This window comes from Sordaria macrospora, chromosome 7, assembly GCF_033870435.1.
Source record: "Sordaria macrospora chromosome 7, complete sequence".
In the NCBI taxonomy this organism is placed as follows: Eukaryota; Fungi; Ascomycota; class Sordariomycetes; order Sordariales; family Sordariaceae; genus Sordaria; species Sordaria macrospora.
In genome coordinates this window covers 2,105,478-2,126,548 of record NC_089377.1, presented here as the reverse complement: position 1 = coordinate 2,126,548, position 21,071 = coordinate 2,105,478, and the positions used below count along the sequence as shown (strand labels likewise).

The following is a 21,071-nucleotide window of genomic DNA, read 5'->3' as shown; positions in this document are numbered from 1 at the left end:
ACTCATTCCACCAGGTTGATGACACGGTATTTAATAGTTAAGGAGATAAGATCACAAGGTCGTCACCGGAAGCTTCGTTTCATTCTCCTTCCACATCACGTCTGCTGTCAGTCAATCCCAAACACCTCCAGCACGCCTTTCCAGAACTCCTATTCCCAACACATACACTAGTCAATTTCTTCTGCTTTTCCACCCGCCAAGTTCCCAACGCAAAGGGCCAAGAGAACGCCAGCCATCCATCTCCCCTCATCCCTCCATCTCCCCTCATCCCTCCATCTCCCCTCATCCCTCCCTCCGCAGCCTACCTACCAGACACCACGGCAAATGGTGACACCTACCTCTACCACCAAGGACAACCAACCCTATACCCCTTCAATCCCTTCTCCCCATCAGAGAAACATCCCCCAACACCCATCACCACTCCCAGATCTGTACATCCCTGCTTCGTATAAATCGTCACTACACATCATGTGTATCATCAGTATCATCATTTAAAAGTTAGCAACTCATCCCTCCCGTCCTCAAGCTCAAGCTCAAACAAAACTGAACAAACAAAACAAACTACCACACAATGACAAAGACAAAAATAATGACATACCCCGACACTTAGCATCCAAATATCCAACACTAACAGACAGGTTATCATACAAACCCATACAATCCCCCGATGCTTGCGAGCGAGAGAGGGAGTACCCCGTTGACCAGCCTGTTTCGTTACAATTCGGGTCGGCGAAGGAGTGGAAGGTTGTTATTATTGGGTCTGTTGATTCATGGATTTCGATGGCGATGGCGATGACTGTGGGTAGGGCGAGGAGCACGAGGGTGAGTGTTGGAATTTTTATAGTTGGGTAATGAATCAGATGTGGTGTGCTGTGGAATTGGGGTTATCGGGTTTTTGGCGGTGTTGTGCCGGAGGTGTGAGATGGTGAGACGGCGAGACGGTGAGACGTTTCGGTGAGTTGTTGTGGTTTGGAGGTGTGGTGTGACGGCACGAACGGAGGAACGGAGCGTGACGGGAAGGACCGGAATGGTGGGTGGGTAGGGGGATGCTACACCCCTTATATCCTGTAGGACAACAGAGTTGTGTTGCATGCATGTTGTGTCTGGCGTGGCGGTGTCATCAAGCCTCCCTCCATTCCTCCTTGGTCCTCGTGCTTCGCCGAGGCATCAAAAGCAATGTGTAAGTTTCATTTTCACGTTAACGCGTCGTTGATAAACTACTGTAATGTCTCCGTATGTTCACAAGTTGATGATCAGAAAAGTTCAGAGCGCGAGATTATGATAGGGAAAATCAATGCCCTCGAAAGCTGTCTATTTGTTTTGATGATAATCATCACAGTGCTCTCTTTGAGAAACTTCCTGTTGACGCCGAAATGTAGTAGAAAAGGCCTTCCGAGCGATAACCCAACACAGATTTGACCCTTTTGATAATCTGACAGGCGAAAGATGAAGAAATAATGATGTGTCTGGTGTCATGGAGTGTTTGCAGTGCCGGTATCGCCGTCCTAAGTCCTTCTTTGATTGCCTGCCACTTGTTGATTACAGAAGACTGAGTGGCTTAGTCAAGTTGGCAACAATTTATACGAAGCCTCGTATGGAATACTAGTCCATCTTCCATCGGGCTTCCTTCGCGTCGTCGACTTATTGCTGCAAAGCGATGATCGCGTAGTACTTCAGTGCATATGGCAGAGGCCTATGTGGGATCATCTCCAGGTCGAACAATCGTACCATACCATTTCATAGAGTCGGCCGTTACACCGAAGATGCTCTTTGGTCCCTCATCTGCTACATGCGACGCTTAGTTTTTGAGGCGGAACGGGTGACCATTGGGTAATTTGCTTTCGGTCCCGGCCACTTGTGCGGAGTCTTTGGACTCCTGGGCGACCTGGTCCTCTGTTGATCCTCGACTCTGGTGCTAGCAGACGGGACCGTGGTAGAACTGATGGCGTTGGTATGCTTGGGCTTTGCAACCGAGGGGCAGGGCCCAACCAAGTCAGACACGAGGCTGGACGCCTAGTCCTCCACCTCCATGCCCTCTTCGGGGGTCTCCTTCTCCTCGTCGCCCAAGGTCATGTCCAATATCCTGGCGTATTGCACAGTCAACCGGTGGAGATCGCGGAATTTACCTATCGTTATCGAGTTAGAACAGTCATGCATAACACTCGTCGGAAGGAAGTAGCACTGGTAGACTCACCCAAAATAAGGACAACACCTTGTAGGAGGTCCTTACGGTCCCACCCGCAAAGCTTGTCCTGTTTGCTAAACCATCCCTCTCCATCATCTGCGTCTCGCAAAACCCCTCCAATCAAGCTATTCAGCAGCTCCTCAACCTTTGTCTTCTGATTTTCGGCTCCAATCCTTTTGGCGTACATGAACAGGTAGAGTCTAAACTCTTCCCGTGCGCCCAAGGCCAGAGCGCCCGCAATGCGGTTCTCAAGGTGAGCAATGCTGACACTGCTCTCGAAATTCTCAAATCCGTCTCTTGCCAGTAGGGCCTTGACGAGGCGCTGAAGTGTATAGGCCCGTCCCTTAAGCAAGAACTCAGTCGTGGTATGACGTTCGAGGTATGGGATGATTCCGGCTGACACGTTGGCTTCCCCTTCCCCGTTCTTGGCCCCGGAAACTGGGCCCACGGCTGTTGTCTGTAGCGCGCTGACCGAGGAGTCGTTGCTGTTCCAGTACTGACTGCCCACGGCCCACCAAGATTCCGATAGCCGTTTCCACGCATACAAGCTCGTTGAGTAGTAAAAGCCGTCTCCGTTATTCAAGGTCACAACAATAACACCAGAACTGTTCAGATGAGCAGACGTCACACCAGGCGCTGAAGTTGCGCCGTGTGGCGACAACGAGGTCGTTGCAATGTCGAGGATGGGGGCTAGAGAAACAGGTGGGTGAGGCGACGACATCGTCTTGATATTGTAGACATGGCATAAGCCAACCGCTGTAACGCATAGCAACCACGAATCTCTCGCTTCGAGGATGACGGGCTGTGACTCCAACATGATGGCATTCATAAGCCTCCGTCCAGCTGGTGACCACGTGTGGAGTGTGCCGTCCTCACACGCCGCAGCCCAGAAATGCTTGCTGCCAGCGACCAATATAATAGCACGGGGTAAGAAATCCTGCCATAGCAAGGCGCCACGTTTGGTGGCTTTTATGCGTGCGGGTTCGCGGACATGTGCAGGATTCTTCGCCTCCAGAACCACGTTCTCGGGTACCTTTGTTGCGTCTTCCAAGTTGGTCTCCTCTTGTAGAACGCCCCTCTCAAGCGGCCGAAGAATGTGTGATCGAATCTTAGGGACAGCCAGTCTGACCTGTGAGTAGGCAATATTGGGGCTAATGACGGCTGGTCGAAGGTATTCGGGCGTAGGCACAAGACCGTGAGCGGGTGCTGAAAGAGGCGCCGGCTCTAGGCCATCAACCCCATTTATTACAATAGGGACGGGACCAGTAGCTGAGCGTTTGGCAGAAGGCTCATCCTCCTCCTCTCCCTCCACAACCACCGCTTTTCTCTTGTTTCCTAGTAGCATTGCCGCAATGCCACCGCGAGGTAGACCGTCATATGGCTTCGAGAGATCCAATATCGTTTGCGGGGTGTCGCTCTGAACCGGTTTTGTCGAGCTTGCACCAACCAGCTGTGCCTGCGGTAAGGATGACAAGCCTGTTCCGGATGACGAAACAAGCAAAGGAGCTACCCTCTTCTTGCCGTCTTTCGTGATCGTAACACGCGACTTCAGCTCGGCAATCCGCTCGGCGGTCTTGTCGGCGCTCTCCTCCTCAGGCTTTTCTGGAGGAGCCGGGGTTGCTGTGCCGTTTGTATCGACAGTCTTTGCTGCCGGTTTGACGCCATTGGTTGTAGTGGCTGGGGGTTCCTTTTGCACAGGCCCTGTATCCCCCATCAGGGCACCCATTCTTGATTCAGCTCCTCGCAACTCTTTCTCCTTGCTGTGGTTCTCAAGATGAAGACCATCGACGTCTTCGGCGGTCCCCATCCCCTTTCTGGAGCTGCCATACTTTTGTAGGGCTTTGTCGTTTTCTTCTGACTTTGCTACCCATCCAAGCTCTCCAGTCTCAAACTGGGCAGCAATTACACCACCATCCAGGCTAGCAGCGAAGACTGTCTGACCATCTGGGGTCCAAGCGAGATCGGAGACTGATTTAGACGCTATGTCCTGGATTATCAGGACTGGTCGAGAGGTGTTCGTGTTCCAGATGGTGAGAGTTTTATCCTGTCCAGCGGACGCAATGACCGTGACCAAGCTAGGGGCGGCAGCGCCATTTGCGTTTGAGTTTTCGTCTGGTTGTTGTGTGTAGAACAAGCGAGGTGAAAACATGCAGACCTCAGTAGGGGCTTCATGTCCGATTAGGTTGATTTCGCTGTCCCAGCCGGTACGCTCGATGATGGCTATACTACTAACGGGTCCGTTGACAGCATTAGCCGCAGCAATGTGGTTGCCGTCGGGGGACCAGCTACATCTCCGAAAGTATGTCGTCAGCGGCGAGTGCTTAAACGGCACGCTAATCGAGGTTTCCAGGATAAAGTTGTTGACCATGTCGTGCTGAGTCGCGTTCGGCGCTGGCGCGGTATAGCGGAAGATCTTGATAGTTCTGTCATCGCTCGCTGTCGCAAAGAACTTGTTGGCCGGATCAAACGTAATGCCCTTGACGTGACTCTGATGTACCGCCAGCGTCTTGAGCTTCTCAAAGGTGTGCCCTGACCACACAACAATCTTGGAATCGAGGCCAACAGAAACGAGGAGAGAGTTGTCGGGGGACCAGGCGAGGTCTTGCACATCGTTGTCGTGGCCAACTAGGCGCTTATATGTCTTCCAGTTTTCGACTGGGGGTGGTTCATTTGTACCTGAGAACCAAGTTAGCACCCTGTCTCTCTGTCCTCTACTGCTTAGCTGCCCCAACATGTATGTCCGTACCAAAGGTAGATGTGTGAGATGGCGGGTTGCTGTCGAGATGGTAGATGCAGATGATCTTGTCGTCGGCGCCGGAAGCGAGATAGCGGCCGTTGGGTGAGAATCGGACGGAATGGATAGTTCCGAGGTGATGGCTCATGTGGCAGAGCTGCCGGGGTTTCGTGTAGTTTCTGTCATGGGAGTTGAAGATGGCCTCGACGGACCAGACACGGACATGGCCATCTCCGCCGGCGGTAGCTAGTCTCTTGCCGTCGGGAGAGACGTGGCAGCTGTAAACTTCGAAGTCCTTTTGCTCGCCTAAAAATCATGACCAGATAACAGTTAGCTGGGGATTCGACCATGATCAAAAACATATAACATTGTTGTTGTGCTGGGTTCGCGACATCATGGGTTTGAGGCGTGCTCGGAAGGTGACAGGGCAAAGGACAGACGCACCACTATGGCTTAGCCATGAAGGTTTGATAAGATGCATATTTGAATTGGGTCTGTCAATGGATATGGCGTATTCATGTCGGGTTGCGACGCCGTCAGTCCTGGGAAGTTGTCCGGGTCAAGACAACAACGGCCGGCCAACTTTTTGGAGATGGTAGGGGAAATGGAGGAATGGAGGGATTGGGATGCGCGACGAACGATGGATTGCGCCGCGTCAGTCGGCCTGTTCTCCGCCCGGGGGGTGTTGTTACGTTGTTCTAGCCTCTGGAAGCACCTAATTGGTACTTGGGGGTTGTGGTGGTGGGACTTTTTCAACCCCCTACTCATTATAAGAGGGGGTTGACGAAAGAGTCCCAGCCGTACCACAACCCCCAAGTAGGAACGATAGGGCACAGAGACACTGCTGTGATGCTGTTGTTTTGACGCCCAGCAAGAGCCTTCCTCTTGGGAGCTTGGATTGATCCCCGGCTCTGTGAGATATTGAGGTCTTGGCAGGCCCAGCAGCATTGCAGTCAGCCGGGGATCCCATGGCGCTATTGCCCCCGGCATCTGCGTAATGGCGGGTTTGCCTGCCCTGAGGTGGGGGATGCAGCGATGGCCTGTGGGCTGTTTCCTTCCATCAACCTTCTGTCAGAACTTCTTTGGACTTTCCTCATTCGTTTAACTTTGGACAAACCATCACAACGAAGTGCTCGACGGCCTTGGTTGCTTTCACCTTTCCTTCTGGTCTCTCATTTTTGAACTTTGACTTCATATCGGCATGTTGAGCTGAATTTCACAGTATCAATCACGAACGCCTTGATTCCAGACCATCACCATCACCATCACCATCACCATCACCATCACCATCACCATCACCATCACCATCACCATCACCATCACCATCACCATCACCATCACCATCACCATCTCCGTTTCAAGACATGGGTTAGGTACACACAGCAGCACCCTCTACCGTTCCACGGCGCAGATCTCAGGCTGTGACCTGCTGTCGCCAGGAACAAAACAGCAAACCGGAGATGTCCCTATGACCTCTTCCAGGCTCTGAACATGGCTTTGTCCCACGATCTCATCGTCACTCAGACGCGATATGGCCAGACACCCACGAGAAAGTTCGATAACACGTTCGGTATTTGCGCTTTCATACACACAGCAAGAGACACCAACAGACAGACATAGACCAAACAAAAGACAGAATAACCCAACATCCGGATTGCACGATTCACAAACTCCAAATATCAACCGGCAGAGATATCCAACCAAAGAAATACATGACAAGTGACGATAGACATGGGCCAAGCTCCTCTCGCCTTCCGTCTCTCGGGCGCGAAGAGAAGGCAGAGACGATCCGGGCAGTGATCCAATTTACTCGGCGGTGGCGGCAGGAGCAGCGGCAGGAGCAGCAGCAGCCTTCTTCTTGGGGGCAGCCTTGGCCTTGGGCTCCTTCAGTGACAATCTGTTAGCCAACGTGAATGATGGCGGTGGAGGATTTCGACGGTAGGCGGAGGATACATACCTTTGGCTCCACGGCAGCCTTCTCGGCCTTCTTGTCGGCCTTGTCGGCCGTCTTGCCAGCCTTCTTCTCAACCTTCTCCGCCACGGCCTTGACCTGTTGCTTGAGTTAACATCGGAGTGCCGCACAGGACAGTAACTATGCACACAGCCAGCCCAATAGGACCGGCCATGAACCCATCATAAAATCCGGCAGGGGAAAATGCTTGCCTTCTTCGCAACAGTGCTCTCCTTCTTTGGGGCAGCCTTCTTGGTCACGCCCGTAGGCTTGGCACCCTTCGCGGGCGCAGCAGCCTTGGGCTCCTCAGCAGCGACGGGCTTGGGCTTAGTAGTCCTCTTGACCGCCGGCGCGGTGTCGACGACGGGGAAGACGCGCGGCTTGGAGTTGCCGGTTTGCGACCGAGTACCTTCGCGAGGCATGTTGTCGTGATTAAGGTATATATGGAAAACTATAAAAAAAAAAAAAGACAGACGTATGAGTATACTAGTACGGGCAAGAGAGAACGCGACTACGAGACACAGCAAGCGTCGGGCGCAAATGTGGTCGCGGATGAGATGTCGCGACACAGTCCCCCGCGCAAACCTTGCGCAAGCCACGACATGCGATGCGCCAGATGTCGCAAGTTGGCTTGGGGGGTTCTACTCACAGTTACAAATAATACAGCAAAAAATGCAGCAAAAAGCTTTTCGTGATGATACGATAGACAAAAGCTGTTTTCACAAAAAGGCCAGATGGTTTGAAGAGGGGGAAGAGGAGGAAAAGAGGGAAAGAAGAGAGGTGTCGTAAGGTATGTCGTCGCGGGTCGCAAACGAAAAACAACAATGGTACGGTAGGTCGGGCAGCGGGCACCACACACCAAAAACACACGAGGTTGGGGGCTCGAGCTCACCGGGCAGGACTATTGGACTCGTAGTAATAAACACCCACCGTTTTCTAATCAACCAGGGCTACGGACAATTCAAGCTCCTCCTTTCAGGTTTGGGTTCCTCGTTGCAACCGGCCGGCCAGAGCCAGAGCCAGAGCCAGGCGTGCCAGGAAAGGAGCTCCAACCGCGGGCCTCGAGCTTGGTTGGGGCGGATGCGGGCGCTGAGCCGTGCTGTGCTGCTGAAGGATCAAGAATGGAAGAGAGCTTATTTTTTTGCCGCTGATAAGGGGAACCCGTAACGCTAATAGCTCCTCACAGGAACGGTAGGACGTCTCACCAAGCACCTAGCCCGGGCCGCCGCTGACGGTAGACCAAGGCAGTGGGCCTAGGCTCTAAGTGGATGGTTCCAAATGACCTAAATAGTAAAAAAAAGCTACCTCACCACATGATGAGAAAGCCAGAACATTACCGCCCCTTTTGCTTTTCGACCGCGGACCGGCTTTTTTGACACGGCGACGAGGAAAGTTGCAGAAAACACGGGTGGTGAAACAATGTGTTGTTACCCCTCGATAGAAGGATGGCCAAAGCCAAGGCCTTGTTGAGATTCTCATGGTCGCCTGCCTGCCAGAGTTCTGTACACACTGACTGACCTGAAGCAAGAAAGAGCCTGAACAACCTACCGTAGGCGGCTGCCACGTTGTCAGCCCAAGACCAAGCCCGTGCCGTACACGTTCGACGGAATGCAGAATCCGGGGGCTTCTGAGCATGACGCTTACGTAGCCAGGGCAACCTGAGCTGTTCCGAAGACCGGCGGTCCTGTTTTGGGTTGACTCGGGAGAGGACAGGACCGTTGAGGACGCTCTCGGAAACAGCTGAGGCGATGGACATCTCCACATAAGATTGGTGATATGTTTGACCACAGGCATAGACAATGGAAGAAGATTATGTTGTTTTGACATGTCGATTTGAAAAGCACCATTTGATCTTTGTCTGCAACAAGGGAAAGCCCTGTCGGCCCGAACGCCCGTTTCCCTTTGGTAGGTTCCCAAGCTGACGGATAGCCTGTCCTGTGTGCAGTGACGGTACGGGAGAGATCGAGACCGAACAACGGTAAGGACGGGACCCACAAACGTCTTTTTCTAGGGGTTCGTCGGTCAGTGAACCCCACGTGCATGGGCTCTGGGGTTAGTGCTCGGGTACTTAGGTGAGGGTTGAAAGCTATTCAGACATCTGGGTTGTAGGCATTATGTGAGCTTGCTTTTACGGATGAATGGAGTTACAAATGAAGCTATATCAGTGAACGCGCTGATTATGCTACCCCAAGCTGTAGAAGATATACCCATAATAAACTTTGCTCACCTCTACATCGAGAACTTTCAACTTGCCCATGAGAAACTCACAGAGAGTCGAAGCATGATGCAACAAGTTTAACGATGAAAGAACATAGAAGCCGCGATCACTGGCAGGCAGGCATGATCGTGCAAGTGGAAGTAAGTACCAGGACGGTGTACTGTGTAAATCATCCACGGCGGATACAGTGGAAGGAACCCACCCTTCAGGGGCAGCAACTGCAGGGTCCAATAGCGGGGCAGGGCAGCTATAGCGGAATGTCCCTGTATGTAAACATCGAGTTGAATGTTTCTTCCCAAACAACGTCACTCGATCATAAATAAATGCTAGGACTGCCAGTCATGCTGCATTTCTCGCAGAATCTACTATTATAAACAGCTGAAATTGAATGGATGTTATTCACGATTTTCTCGCAGGGTTTCACGATGTGCAGCTGGCCGCCTTATACGTACGACAGGATACCTCCTTCCTCACTTCCTGCCCCCGGGTCCGAAATCATCGCAGTACTACTCACAACTGAGGCAGGTGTAACTAGTGTTGAAGAATACCGGTACTAAACGTGATCCTCTGTGTTCGTAATGAGAGGCAGGTGTCTGAAATGGAAACCATGTTTGAGGAAACGCGAACTGTTCGACTTTCTACAACGGCGGCATCTGTTCCAGGTTTCCATCTCATCACTTCCCCCTTCACTTCAAGTTCATACCTTCCATTCATCCTTTGAAAGACACTCCAGCTTGACAGGAAAGTGAAGGAGACGTCAGACCACGGAAAATAATACACAACCTGTTCAGAAGCCCACCTTTGTCGTTATTTTGTTCTTCCGTTGATCTTTCATCATAATCCAGCAGAGTTCAGGTCAAAATCATGGTAACAAAAACCAGCCGACGTCTACTGGCCCTCACAACGAGCTTCGTCCTCCTCTACCTCCTCTTCCCACATCTCTACTACTACGGCGATTACATCCGCCAAACGAACCCCTTCTCCGGCCAACGCTCCATCGAACAAGCCTTCACACCCACCGACTCCGAGCTCGCCTGTCTCCGCGGCGGCCACGGCCACGGTCACCATGTCCTCCCGAATACCAGCGACCTAAAAGACGACAACGCTCATCCAGCCCACCACTCCCCTACGTCCATCTCCTCCTCCTCCTCCTCCTCCTCCTCCTCCTCCTCCTCCTCCTCCTCCTCCTCCTCCTCCTCCTCCTCCTCCTCCTCCACCTCCGGACCAATCCCAAACATTGTAGTCCACTTCATCTACGGCCTCTCCAACCCTCACTCGGACCCCTCAGCAGGCCACTTCGACTTCCTGTCCTACCTAGCCGTGCGCGCCGCTCTCGTCTCTCTGCAACCGACCGAGCTGAAGCTGCACTACACTTACCTCTCGTCTCCGCCTTCGCCTGATCCGAACGCTCAGGATCCGCTTTCGAACCCGTGGATCCGGAGACTGACGCAGAGATGGCCGGGGAAGTTTAAGCTTGTCCATCACCCGCCACCACCAGAAACGGAAAGCAAAGCGCAGTATGCTCACAAGTCCGACACTTTACGGTTACAAATTCTGCTGGAAGAAGGTGGAATCTATCTGGACATCGACGTCTTTGCCTTTCGCTCTTTTGCTCCTCTGTTATCTCGAGGACCGACACAAGGTCGAGACACCATCTTGGGATACGAAGGCGGCAACAGATGGGGTCTTTGCAACGCGGTTATTGTTGCCCGGCGGCCCAACGCGACGTTTATCAGACGGTGGTTGGATACCTACCTGGACGAAAATGTGGATTTGGAGAAGGAGGCGTGGAATTATCGGAGTGTTTTGTTGCCGAAGGAACTAATGGCTGTTGAACAACACCATTTTCATCTTGATGAAAAGGGTGATGATGGGGCAGGTGTTGGGAAGGAGGAAGGAAAAGAAGGAAAAGGAAAAGACCAAAAAGGAGATGATGTCTGCGCCCTACCCCCCGACGCCTTCTTTTGGCCCACATGGACTTGGAGACACGTCGAGTGGATGCATACCCCCTTGAAGACGGAGGAGGAGAAGGAGTATTGGGAAGCACAGATTGCGAGGAATGGAGGAGGATTGTTTGAGAATCAGTTGGCGTATCACGCTTGGGGACAGATGGCGTGGGATAGGCATTTGAAGTGGTTGACGCCTGAGGTGATTAGGAAGAAGGATACGAGGTTTAATTTGTTGGTGAGGAGGTATTTGGAGGATGATTTGTGAAGAGGAGGGGTGTAACTCGGGCATGCTCTGGGTGTATAACAAGATTTGGTTCGGGCGTTATGGTTAGATTAACATTACATTCGGCGTTTAGGGTCTGTTGAGGTTAGGAAAGATTGGGGCTCAAAAAAGGACGGGAATCAAAGAAGTTCACGGTTATAGAATGCTGTCGGTACCATATGTTACTTTCATGATATGCTCGTGCATTTCATAGGAGGAAGTGAAGCCAGGAAATGCTACAAGCTATGATATACCATTCCTCCAAACGCCAGCCCAATGCTAAGTCAACCCATGTGCCTCCTCCCTATACTCATCTGCCTGGACAGACAAGGTTCTAGCTTCATGTTCTCATATCTCTCAAAACGTTACGAGAACCAGCTGCAAACAAACTCTACCATGCTCAAACGCCTGGCTGTATTAGGTTTTTTGAGCTTATCCGTGCAATATGCTGGAAAATTCCGAGTCCTGCTCCCATCACACTCGCATCGACAGCCAATGCCACCTTCGCGCTCGGGGTAAAATGGACCAATGGGAAGTAGCTTTGAGTGCAGCAGTTGACCATCTGGTGCGTTAGCCGGACATTGATAGAACCAATCGTGGCGGTAACCAAAGTCCTCGAAATGGTGGACTTTGTGGGAGGGAAGAAGCATGTGCAAAGCGAGAGAATGGACGGCTGCGTCACCCCACTGGAACAAGACGGACGGATGGAGGTGTTAGCAACTCGGTCTGAAGAACGATACCCTATGCCAAAAAGAGAAAAGAACAAGAACGTACCCGCTCATAGTAAAACCCCCCAGTCTTGTCCAAGTACTCGAACAACCGCTGATACTCCTTGCCCCGAAAGAAGTCCAGGTTGGCAATCTCAAAGTTGGACCAGTAGTGGCACAAGCTCCACCCGTCACCGAAGCGGTCGCGGTGTCCGAACCAGCTCATGAACGAGCGAAGTGGCCATGGCATCCACGAAGCAGCTACCGTTGCCTTCCACAGCTCGGTTGTCAGGATGTTGTTTGACTCCTTGTAGTCGGCCATCTTGCGGAAGAGGCTCGGGCACGTCCGGGGCTCCTCTGGCAGAGCGATAGTGAAGCCGTACACCTTGTCGTGTTTGGTCATTTCGACAAAGGGGTCGTAGGTGATGGAGCAGTAGAAGTTGACGTCTGGTTCGATTCGCCAGTACCATTTGTAGGCTTTGAGGGCTTCGAGGGTGTAGAATTTGCTGCGAGACAGAACAAAAGGAAGGTTAGAATCTAACACGTAGAGACATGCGGACGAGTACGATGGACTCACCCAGAGTAAAACCGACACATATGATGATAAGTCTCCAACCCAGCATACAAGATCCCCGCCTGCCCCTGCGCCTTGATTGCCGCCTTCGCATCCGTCACGTCCATCCACTCGGGGAACAGCCAGTCCTTCTTCGGCACGAGCTCGAACCTTGCTTCTCCGCTCACAGTCGTGTTCATCACGCTGATGAACTCCTCGGTGAACGGCTCGTCGTTCAGAAACACAATTGGGTAGTGATACCACTGGTTGAAATGTTTCTCTATGCTCTGGATCGTCTTGAGCGCCTTCATCAGCTCCTGGTTGCGCACCAGCATCACCATCGCCGCCTTCTCGCGCGGCTGTTCAATGGCTGGTTCTTGACATGATGTGTAGAAGGGCTCGTCGAGCTCGTGATCGGGTTGTCGGACGGCCCAATTTTGGGTGTGGAGGAAGACTTCAAGAATGGCGGTTGCTAGGACGAGGAGAAGCGCAAGTCGCGTGTGGCGGCTGAGGGTGAGGCGCGGTAGGCCTGAGGGGTAGAGTCGTAGTGAAGATCGTAATCGGACCATTGTCGATGGTTGTGGAAGGGTAGGCGGGCCAGAGTCCTGCTCTGGGTGCCCGCGAGGTTGGGAAGTTGAGAGTGTCGAGGTCCGTGTGTCGGAAGTGAATGGAACCCAGGCCGCGCTAGGGGATGCGACGAAGGTTGAGGTTCGGCGGTAATTGCGGTTACTACCTGAGCATCCTCCTAAGGAATAAGGATGCTAGCGGCCCGGTCATTTCAAGAACCTGGAGGAGAGGTAGGAGAATACTAGTCAGAAGAGTTTTGTGGTGAATGTTGGGATTGTTGACGGATGTTTGGATAGGATTCAATAAAAGCGTTTCTCGTCAGGCGACTTACGACACAGCGTAATATTCGTTACCCGGTTTTTGTACGAGGGGAGGGATCCATGCATCCAGCCGACGATGTAAGTGCGGGCATCCAAGCATCCCGTCTGGATGTGGTACAGACCTGGATCCCCATCATTAGCTGGGCGTGTTCAACCCGTAAAAGGAACGTTCACGGTGACTGTCTCTTGCACTTGCCGCTTTTCTTCTGCCTTAAGATGGTGCGGGAATGTGCAACCCTCGAGACTGCCTCTGCGTTTCTTCCCGTCAACACTGCAATTTTCTTCCTTTTTACTCCCACATCGTCGGGCTCACTACCACGCAGAGATCTTGTACAACCAAGGAAGCCATCGAGAGCTTCTGAGCAATCTTGAATTCATTCCCCTTTCCTTACCAGCATTTCGAAAATTTACCTTCAAGCATCATCCAATCTGGCAGTGAAGTGAAAGGGGTGCATATTACCAGTTTCGAACGGCAAGATTCAAGTTACCCTTTTGCTTACGTCGATGCACTTCTCAGCGAGTATTGTTTCCTCTCCTCCACTAAGTATTGCTACAAGTAAAGATAGATATCGGACACATTTACCCGTTGGGCACACGCAGACGATACATGACCTCAGTCGATGATCATACAAAAATAGAAGGATTGATTGAACCAAAACAAAAAAAAAGGGTGCAAAAGGTGCAAAAAAGTTGGGATCAAAGGAACTCGCCCCTGAATCGAACGCGTGCAGACAGCAGCTTGAAGCCGATCCCAGCCGCCCAACACTGTAACCGTAGGACCATTCGACTATTCAGGAGAGCATACGTTCGCTAGTCCTCTGTGTGTTGGAAGTATGTGTGTTGGAAGTATGTGCGTTGGAAGTATGTGCGTTGGAAGTATGTGCGTTGGAAGTAATATATATACCCTCTGACACTGCTGCCTGTAGAAGGGAGGGGGAGGATTGGTTGTGCTGAAGGGTTATCAGGCAGCATGGGGGGCCGAGGGTGGGGATGAAAAGTTGGGATAGAAGGTTGACGAACGGGTGTCAGTTTGAGGCGTTGATGGAAGATGCGGAAAGATAAGGTACTGACAGGCCATAGGGGCTCGGCTCACGACTCGACGGGAGTCTCATACAACCCGCCGGGACTCCAACACATCATCTCCTCCCTTTCTCTCTCAGCTCCACATCGAACTGCGGAGATCAGAAAGCTTCTTGGGAAGGAGATCTGGGGCCAGACGACGGGGAAATGGCAAAACGCGAGCCTCATCTGTCAAGACGTGTTCCTTTGCGGCCTTGATAAGCAAGGGATAACATGCGCTCCGGCGTCATCAGTGATTAGGACCGAAAACATGAACAACTGGGCCAATACTGAGATGCTATCGAGGTGAGAAGTCAAGGCTCAAGGCTTACCAGGCTTAGGTATTCCTTCTCGACGACAAAAGATCGTATGTCGGGTGCTGGTTCCATTGGTCGAAGACGAGATAAGTCGATGCTTTCTTTCGGACAATGTTCAACGATGAAGAATCCGGTGATTTGCATGACAAATATACTCCGCGGGACTTCTATTTAACATCAACAATGAAAAAAAGTGGTGAAAGGTCAATGGATAAATACAACAGATGTAGATGACTTGCCTCGTGACTTACATATGTCGTTTGTTGACATCAGGGGGCAGCAGGGGTTAGGGATATCGATACGTTCGGCTTGATCTGAAGGATCGGCCCGAGTGCCTTGGGTCCCACTAACCGAAAGCCCAGGCCTTTCCTGGCGTTGTAGTGAGTCATTTGCATCAATAATACCCTACTTGGAGTTAGCTGTGTAGTGATAACGACACCAGACGTGGCAGGCACTACAACCAGACACTCAAGACACTCTTATCTCTATGACTCTTCCATACGGTGAAGATAAATAGAGAGAGCATCCCGTGAGTAGAATGAAACGTCGTACAACCCAAACATATCGGAGCCCAACATTGACTGTTTTCGTTTTCAAGCAAACCCAAGTAGGCGAGAACGCTACCAAAACAAAACACAAGATGACACCCAAGGACCAGATACGCACATGGACCCGTGAGGTCGGCAACGCCATCTACATATACTCGACCGACCCAAGCCTAGTTGACCTCGCCGCCCTCAACGCAGCTCTGGCTTCCGACACTGTCTGGTGGGGGCGAGGCATGCCAGAGGAATCGTTGAAGCGGATGGTAGAGCATTCGTACAACTTTGGATTATATGTCACAGAGAAGAAGGAGGGGGACAACGAGAAGGAACAAGGTAAGAAAATTTCAGGAAAACACACACACACACACACGCATCCACATACATAAACATGCATCACAAAACTTCATGCTAACATCAATGTCAAGCAGACAAAAACACAAAGCAACAACAGCAGCAAATGGTCGGTTTCGCCCGTCTAATCACCGACTACGTAACCTTCGGGTACATAACCGACGTCTACGTCTTGCCAGAGTACCAAGGCAAAGGGCTGGGCGCCTGGATGATGGAGTGTCTCAACGAAGTGCTGGAGCAGTGGCCCGAGCTGCGGAGGGCCGTATTGTTCACGGGCGATGCTTACGCCGCGAAGCTGTACGAGAGGACTTTGGGGATGAGGGATACGAGGGAGAATGGCGGGAAACTGATGGTTATGCAGAGGACGGGGCCGGCCGCTGCGACGCAGGTTGGGGGCAAGAAGGATTAGACGGGGAGAGAGGTACGGGCAAGTAGGGAGATATGGAAAGAGACGGTGGTCTGCATGGATGGTGGTATCAGAAATGAGGAACGAACAAGTTGGTAGGCACGTGTTAATTGGTCATTGGGAATCTTTTTTAAACGAAAAAAAAACAACGAAAACCAATTTCAAGCCTTGGCTGTTGGTGTTCCCGTCTTCTTGTATGCTCCGCCATTTTGCCTCCTCAGCTCAATGGCACGCTTGTAAGGGGGCGCCGTGGGCGGCTGGACAGGGTCGAGCGAGACGTGATCATCTGGGAGTTTGTATGACGCGTCCGAGTCGAAAGCGGACAAATCGCCACAGGCAACGAAGGGGGCGACCCATCGAATATCCTTCAGTGGCTCGTTGGTGAGGTCCTCCACTTCGACGTCGTAGATGCCATCTTTATCTGCCGGTGTCTGGGTGGTACCTTCTGTTGTCTGTTCCTTCTCCTTGGCTTGCTTCTCGGCGAGCATCTCGGCGAGCTTGTTACCGACGCCGAGAGGCTCCTCAAGGTTGGCTGTGAAACCCTCGGGAGGCTGGAAGTTGATGCAGACGATGAAGGCCTCGACACTGCTGGCGCGCGAAGAGCGGGGCTTGGCGACGTAGACCTTCTCGAAGAAGACCTTCAGCTGGGCGTAAAGGAGGTCGACGTTGCGGCCGCGGAAGATCTTGGCGACGAACTTGCCGCCGGGCTTAAGGACGCAGAGGGCAAGGTTGAGGGCGGCGAAGAGGAGCTGCGACTGGACATAGATATCGAGGTCATGCAGACCCGTGACGTCGGGCGCACCATCGCTAATGACCAAGTCCACTGGGTGCGACGCTTGCTGGTTCATGGTGCTAGGATCGAAATCGGGGTCCAATGCCTTGAGCAAGAGAGGAACGGTGGCGGGATGTGTGATGTCGGCCCGGAGGGTGATAATCCCTGGCAGAGGGCTGATGGGCTGCAAATCGATCGACACAATCTTGACCTGTTCTCTGGGAGTAGGTTTGCTTTCCTGGGACTCTTCCACCTTTTGGGCCTCCTCCTGGCCGTCTTGCCCCTCAGGGAAGATTTCAAACATCTTTTGCCGGAACTTGGCCTCACGGTCTTGCCAAGCACAACGACCGAACTTCTCTCCCTTGATGAGAACTCTTGATAGAACTTGAGACCAGGAACCGGGGGCAGCACAGAGATCGACCACACGAGTGACATTTTCAAACAAGTTGAACTCTGTTTTTTGAAGTATAGTGTCAGCGACAATTCACTAGTTGAGGAAATGTTAGCATCGTTTTACCTTCGTCTAGTTGAAGAAGCTTGAAGGCACTTCTGGCACGCCATCCTTGCTCCTTTGCAAGGCGGTAGTAGGCATCACGCTTGTCTTTTGATGATTTTCCCATTTTGAATCCTTCACAGTCTTGGGCCAAGCAATGAAGAGTGAGTGACAGGAGTGATTGAGTGGATGGATGAGCTTGTGAAAGAGACTGGGGGACGGGAGTTTAGGAAGATCAAAATGCCCCACTTCTGTGACAGGTCGCTGTCGCTCGACGCCGAATTGGATTTTGGCGACGAGGCGGTCCGTCTGCTGCAAATTGTCACCGCCAAAAAGATTCTGCCGGCATAATTACCGAGCACCCTGCCGGCTGTACAACTTGCACATCGAAAACGCGCAAATATTGATAGAAAATGTTCGGAAAAAGGAAACATCTGTAGGATTTAGACTTCCTTCAAGGTTTTTATCTCACTCAGTTTTAAACAGGAAAAGGTTTCCACACCCTATTCCGTCGGCGCCCTCTCACAGTTGACATCCAAAATAGGTAGGCGGTGGCATTTACAACAGCGGGGCTAACCTTATCCAGCTAGCGGCTGCTGCAACCTAGCTGCAGGGTGGAGCCAAAATTTCCATTTCACTTTTACAACTATTTTCACTGAGGAAAACACTCCTTCAAAGTTCATCAGTACAACCAACAACCTTTGAAACCCAACACCTTCTCCCACCCAAACTCGACGACATATACACACCATGGCCGTCGATAAGAAGCGCAAGAACACGAAAGCCCCCGCCAGCGGGCCAAAGCGTCGCAAGACGCAGCAACAATCCAAGCAGACTAAGCGACCCGTTTCGGTCGATGCGCTGGCATGGAAGACAGTCGACATTCCCGAAATGTTCGATGATGCCGAGGGTTTCTTTGGTCTGGAGGAAATTACCGGTGTCGATGTCGTAAAAGAGGGAGACGTTGTCAAGTTTGTAAGTCTTGTCACGCATGATGACCATGATGGGGCATGGATCAACTCACACATATCGACAGATGGCTGCTGTTCCCAAGTCAAAGGCGGAGGTAGAAGATGATGGCGAAGAGTTCGACGGTTTCGATGATGAAGAGACACCTAAACCTGCTAAGAATGCGGACCAGGAAGTCGAGGCATCAAATTCCAAGGCTGAGGCAGTGAAAACTCCAGCCAAGGAAAAGAAGGCCCCCAAGGACCAGACGAAGCCAAAGGAACAGCCGAAGGAGCAGCAAAAGCAGCAAAAGCCAAAGAAAGAACAGCCAAATAAGGCAGCGAACAAGAAGGCCTCCGAAGACAAGAAGAAGGCCCGCAAGAACGAGAAACCGACTGTCGAAGCGAAGGACCCCGAACTAGAAACCGACCTCTTCACCAAACTGGAGGAGCTTCCCGAGCCCGAGGAGGAGGAAGTCGATATGTCCGAATGGGTACCACTCGATTTGTCACCTCGGATGATCTCGTCGATCGCGAAACTGAAATTCACCAAGCCTACCCTTATTCAAGCCCAGGCCATTCCCCAGATCATGGCTGGTCACGACGTTATTGGAAAGGCATCCACTGGTTCGGGAAAGACGTTGGCCTTCGGAATTCCCCTCGTTGAAGCCTGGCTGAGCGCTGAGGAGACGAGAAAGCAGAACAAGGGGGAGAAGAATGGCGCCACAGCACTCATTTTGTCACCCACCAGAGAACTTGCGCAACAGATCAGAGACCATCTTCAAGCGCTCTGCAAGGGTCTTCCTACGGCGCCTTACATTTGCTCGGTTCTTGGTGGTATGGCTGTACAGAAGCAAAAGCGCCAGCTTGCGGTCGCCGATATCGTCATTGCTACTCCGGGCAGAATGTGGGAGGTTATGAGCTCGGACAACTCTGTGCTCGCTGCTCTAAGAAACATCTCCTTCCTCGTATTGGATGAAGCCGACAGACTCCTGAAGGACGGTTCCTTCAAAGAGGCTGAGGAAATTTTCAAGGCCCTTGACAGGCAAGCGGTGGAGGAGAACAACGAGGACCAGAAGATGGGCAATACTGATGAGGAGGGACAGGAACAGGAGGAAGAGCAAAGCGAGGAGGAGGAGGAGGAGGAGGAGGAGGAAGAAGAGCCTGTCAACAAGAGACAGACTCTCGTGTTTTCCGCCACATTCAACAAGAACTTGCAGCAAAAGTTGGCCGGAAAATCCAGGTTCAAGGCGACCAGCACCCAGGACATGGAGTACCTCCTTCAGAAGCTCAACTTCCGTGAGACCCCCAAGTTTGTCGACGCCAACCCCGTTCACCAGATGGCCGAGAACCTTAAGGAGGGTCTCATCATGTGCGGAGACATGGAGAAGGATCTCTACCTCTACGCCACTCTTATGCTCCAGCCCACACGGCGCGCGCTCGTGTTCACCAACTCGGTCAACTCGGTCCGTCGCCTGACTCCCCTCCTCGAGAACCTCAACCTCCCAGCCTTCCCTCTCCACTCCGGCATGATCCAGCAAGCCCGTCTCCGCTCCATCGACCGCTTCAAGGCCAACGAGGGCGCCAAGAAGAAGAACGGTTCTGCGGCTATCTTGGTCGCCACCGACGTCGCTGCCCGTGGTCTCGATATCCCCGAAGTCGACCTCGTCATCCACTACCACGTCCCCCGCGCCGCCGAGGACTACGTGCACCGCTCCGGTCGTACCGCGCGTGCTTCCAATTCGGGCACGAGCATCCTGCTCTGCGGCCCCAAGGAAGCCGTGCCGACACAGCGCCTCGTTGCCAAGGTGCACGCTCAAGCCGAGGTCAAGGCCGGCAACTCGGGCAACAACACCAAGAAGCTCGTGTCGAACGGTCTGCGCACCATCGACATTGACCGACGCATCGTCGCCAAGCTACGCGAGCGTGTCGACTTGGCCAAGAAGATTGCGGATGCGGTGCAGGCCAAGACCATGGGTGGAAAGGAGGACGACTGGATGAAGAAGGCGGCGGAGGATTTGGGTGTTGAGTATGACTCGGAAGAGCTTGAGAAGGCGGGCAAGTGGTCCGGCAAGGGCAGCTTCAAGAAGCAGAAGCAGAAGGAGGCACAGCAGATGAGCAAGGGAGAGCTGGCGTCGATGAGGGCTGCGTTGAGGGATCTCCTGAGCAAGAGGATCAACACGGGCGTCAGCGAGAGGTACCTCACTGGATTGGATGTCAGTGACTTGCTCAAGGGTGAGCAGGGGCTATTCTTGGGCAAGGTGGACGGCTTGGGTCTGGATGATTAGAGGGAAATGGGGCGTTGATAATTGCATGTTTGTTCTACGGTTAACCTTATCTCAAGCGCACATTTTATGTCCTTGATTCGCAGTTGTCTAGAAGTAAAATGTCTTCCACACTTCTATCCCGGATCTGAAGAACGGTTAACATCTGAACTGTGCCACTAAGAGTTGAGGAATCCATGGATCCATCATGGTCTCCATCCCCCCATGGCCTAGATTCCCAGTGTTGTGGCCGGGAAAGTCCAGACCCGATGCGACGTTCCCGGTTTCGGTTTCATCATCCGGAGAACCTTCCGTTCCGCCGCTATGATGTTCTCCACTCGGCCCGTCGAAGGACTCCACACCGGGCAGCAGGGTCTGCGAACTTGTCTCTGCTTGTGCAGCGAACGTGACGGCCAAGATTTGGGCATTTGTTGGTCATTGTGCGTGTCTGAGTGGTCGGTTCTCATTGAG

General features: G+C 52.4%; 7 protein-coding genes across 7 annotated transcripts; 3 read left to right on the top strand and 4 right to left on the bottom strand.

Moving 5' to 3' along the window:
- Window positions 1-1,254: 1,254 nt before the first annotated feature.
- Window positions 1,255-5,657, bottom strand: SMAC4_07126 (uncharacterized protein). The gene is made up of 4 exons (XM_066090575.1): window positions 5,364-5,657; window positions 4,932-5,225; window positions 2,195-4,861; window positions 1,255-2,126 (listed from the first exon to the last, which is right to left on the bottom strand). The coding sequence occupies exons 1-4, from the start codon at window positions 5,398-5,400 to the stop codon at window positions 2,014-2,016; spliced, it is 3,111 nt and encodes a 1,036-aa protein (XP_065947763.1). The 5' UTR covers window positions 5,401-5,657; the 3' UTR covers window positions 1,255-2,013.
- A 662-nt stretch (window positions 5,658-6,319) lies between these two features.
- SMAC4_07125 (uncharacterized protein) lies at window positions 6,320-7,318 on the bottom strand. The gene is made up of 3 exons (XM_003345793.2): window positions 7,095-7,318; window positions 6,877-6,969; window positions 6,320-6,803 (listed from the first exon to the last, which is right to left on the bottom strand). Exons 1-3 carry the CDS (start codon window positions 7,290-7,292, stop codon window positions 6,726-6,728), a joined length of 369 nt encoding a protein of 122 aa, XP_003345841.1. The 5' UTR covers window positions 7,293-7,318; the 3' UTR covers window positions 6,320-6,725.
- Window positions 7,319-9,952: 2,634 nt separating this feature from the next.
- Window positions 9,953-11,302, top strand: SMAC4_07124 (uncharacterized protein; the record flags this gene model as incomplete). The annotated part of the gene is made up of 1 exon (XM_003345792.2): window positions 9,953-11,302. The coding sequence occupies one exon, from the start codon at window positions 9,953-9,955 to the stop codon at window positions 11,300-11,302; it is 1,350 nt and encodes a 449-aa protein (XP_003345840.2).
- A 161-nt stretch (window positions 11,303-11,463) lies between these two features.
- SMAC4_07123 (uncharacterized protein) lies at window positions 11,464-13,834 on the bottom strand. The gene is made up of 3 exons (XM_066090574.1): window positions 12,584-13,834; window positions 12,074-12,512; window positions 11,464-11,985 (listed from the first exon to the last, which is right to left on the bottom strand). Exons 1-3 carry the CDS (start codon window positions 13,126-13,128, stop codon window positions 11,665-11,667), a joined length of 1,305 nt encoding a protein of 434 aa, XP_065947762.1. The 5' UTR covers window positions 13,129-13,834; the 3' UTR covers window positions 11,464-11,664.
- Window positions 13,835-15,371: 1,537 nt separating this feature from the next.
- SMAC4_07122 (uncharacterized protein) lies at window positions 15,372-16,222 on the top strand. Its single transcript, XM_024655865.2, has 2 exons — window positions 15,372-15,700; window positions 15,793-16,222. The coding sequence occupies exons 1-2, from the start codon at window positions 15,463-15,465 to the stop codon at window positions 16,125-16,127; spliced, it is 573 nt and encodes a 190-aa protein (XP_024511688.1). The 5' UTR covers window positions 15,372-15,462; the 3' UTR covers window positions 16,128-16,222.
- Window positions 16,223-16,242: 20 nt separating this feature from the next.
- SMAC4_07121 (uncharacterized protein) lies at window positions 16,243-17,798 on the bottom strand. The gene is made up of 2 exons (XM_003345789.2): window positions 17,414-17,798; window positions 16,243-17,349 (listed from the first exon to the last, which is right to left on the bottom strand). Exons 1-2 carry the CDS (start codon window positions 17,514-17,516, stop codon window positions 16,286-16,288), a joined length of 1,167 nt encoding a protein of 388 aa, XP_003345837.2. The 5' UTR covers window positions 17,517-17,798; the 3' UTR covers window positions 16,243-16,285.
- A 341-nt stretch (window positions 17,799-18,139) lies between these two features.
- Window positions 18,140-20,733, top strand: SMAC4_07120 (uncharacterized protein; the record flags this gene model as incomplete). The annotated part of the gene is made up of 2 exons (XM_003345788.2): window positions 18,140-18,364; window positions 18,426-20,733. 2 exons carry the CDS (start codon window positions 18,140-18,142, stop codon window positions 20,622-20,624), a joined length of 2,424 nt encoding a protein of 807 aa, XP_003345836.1. The 3' UTR covers window positions 20,625-20,733.
- Between the last annotated feature and the right edge of the window lie 338 nt (window positions 20,734-21,071).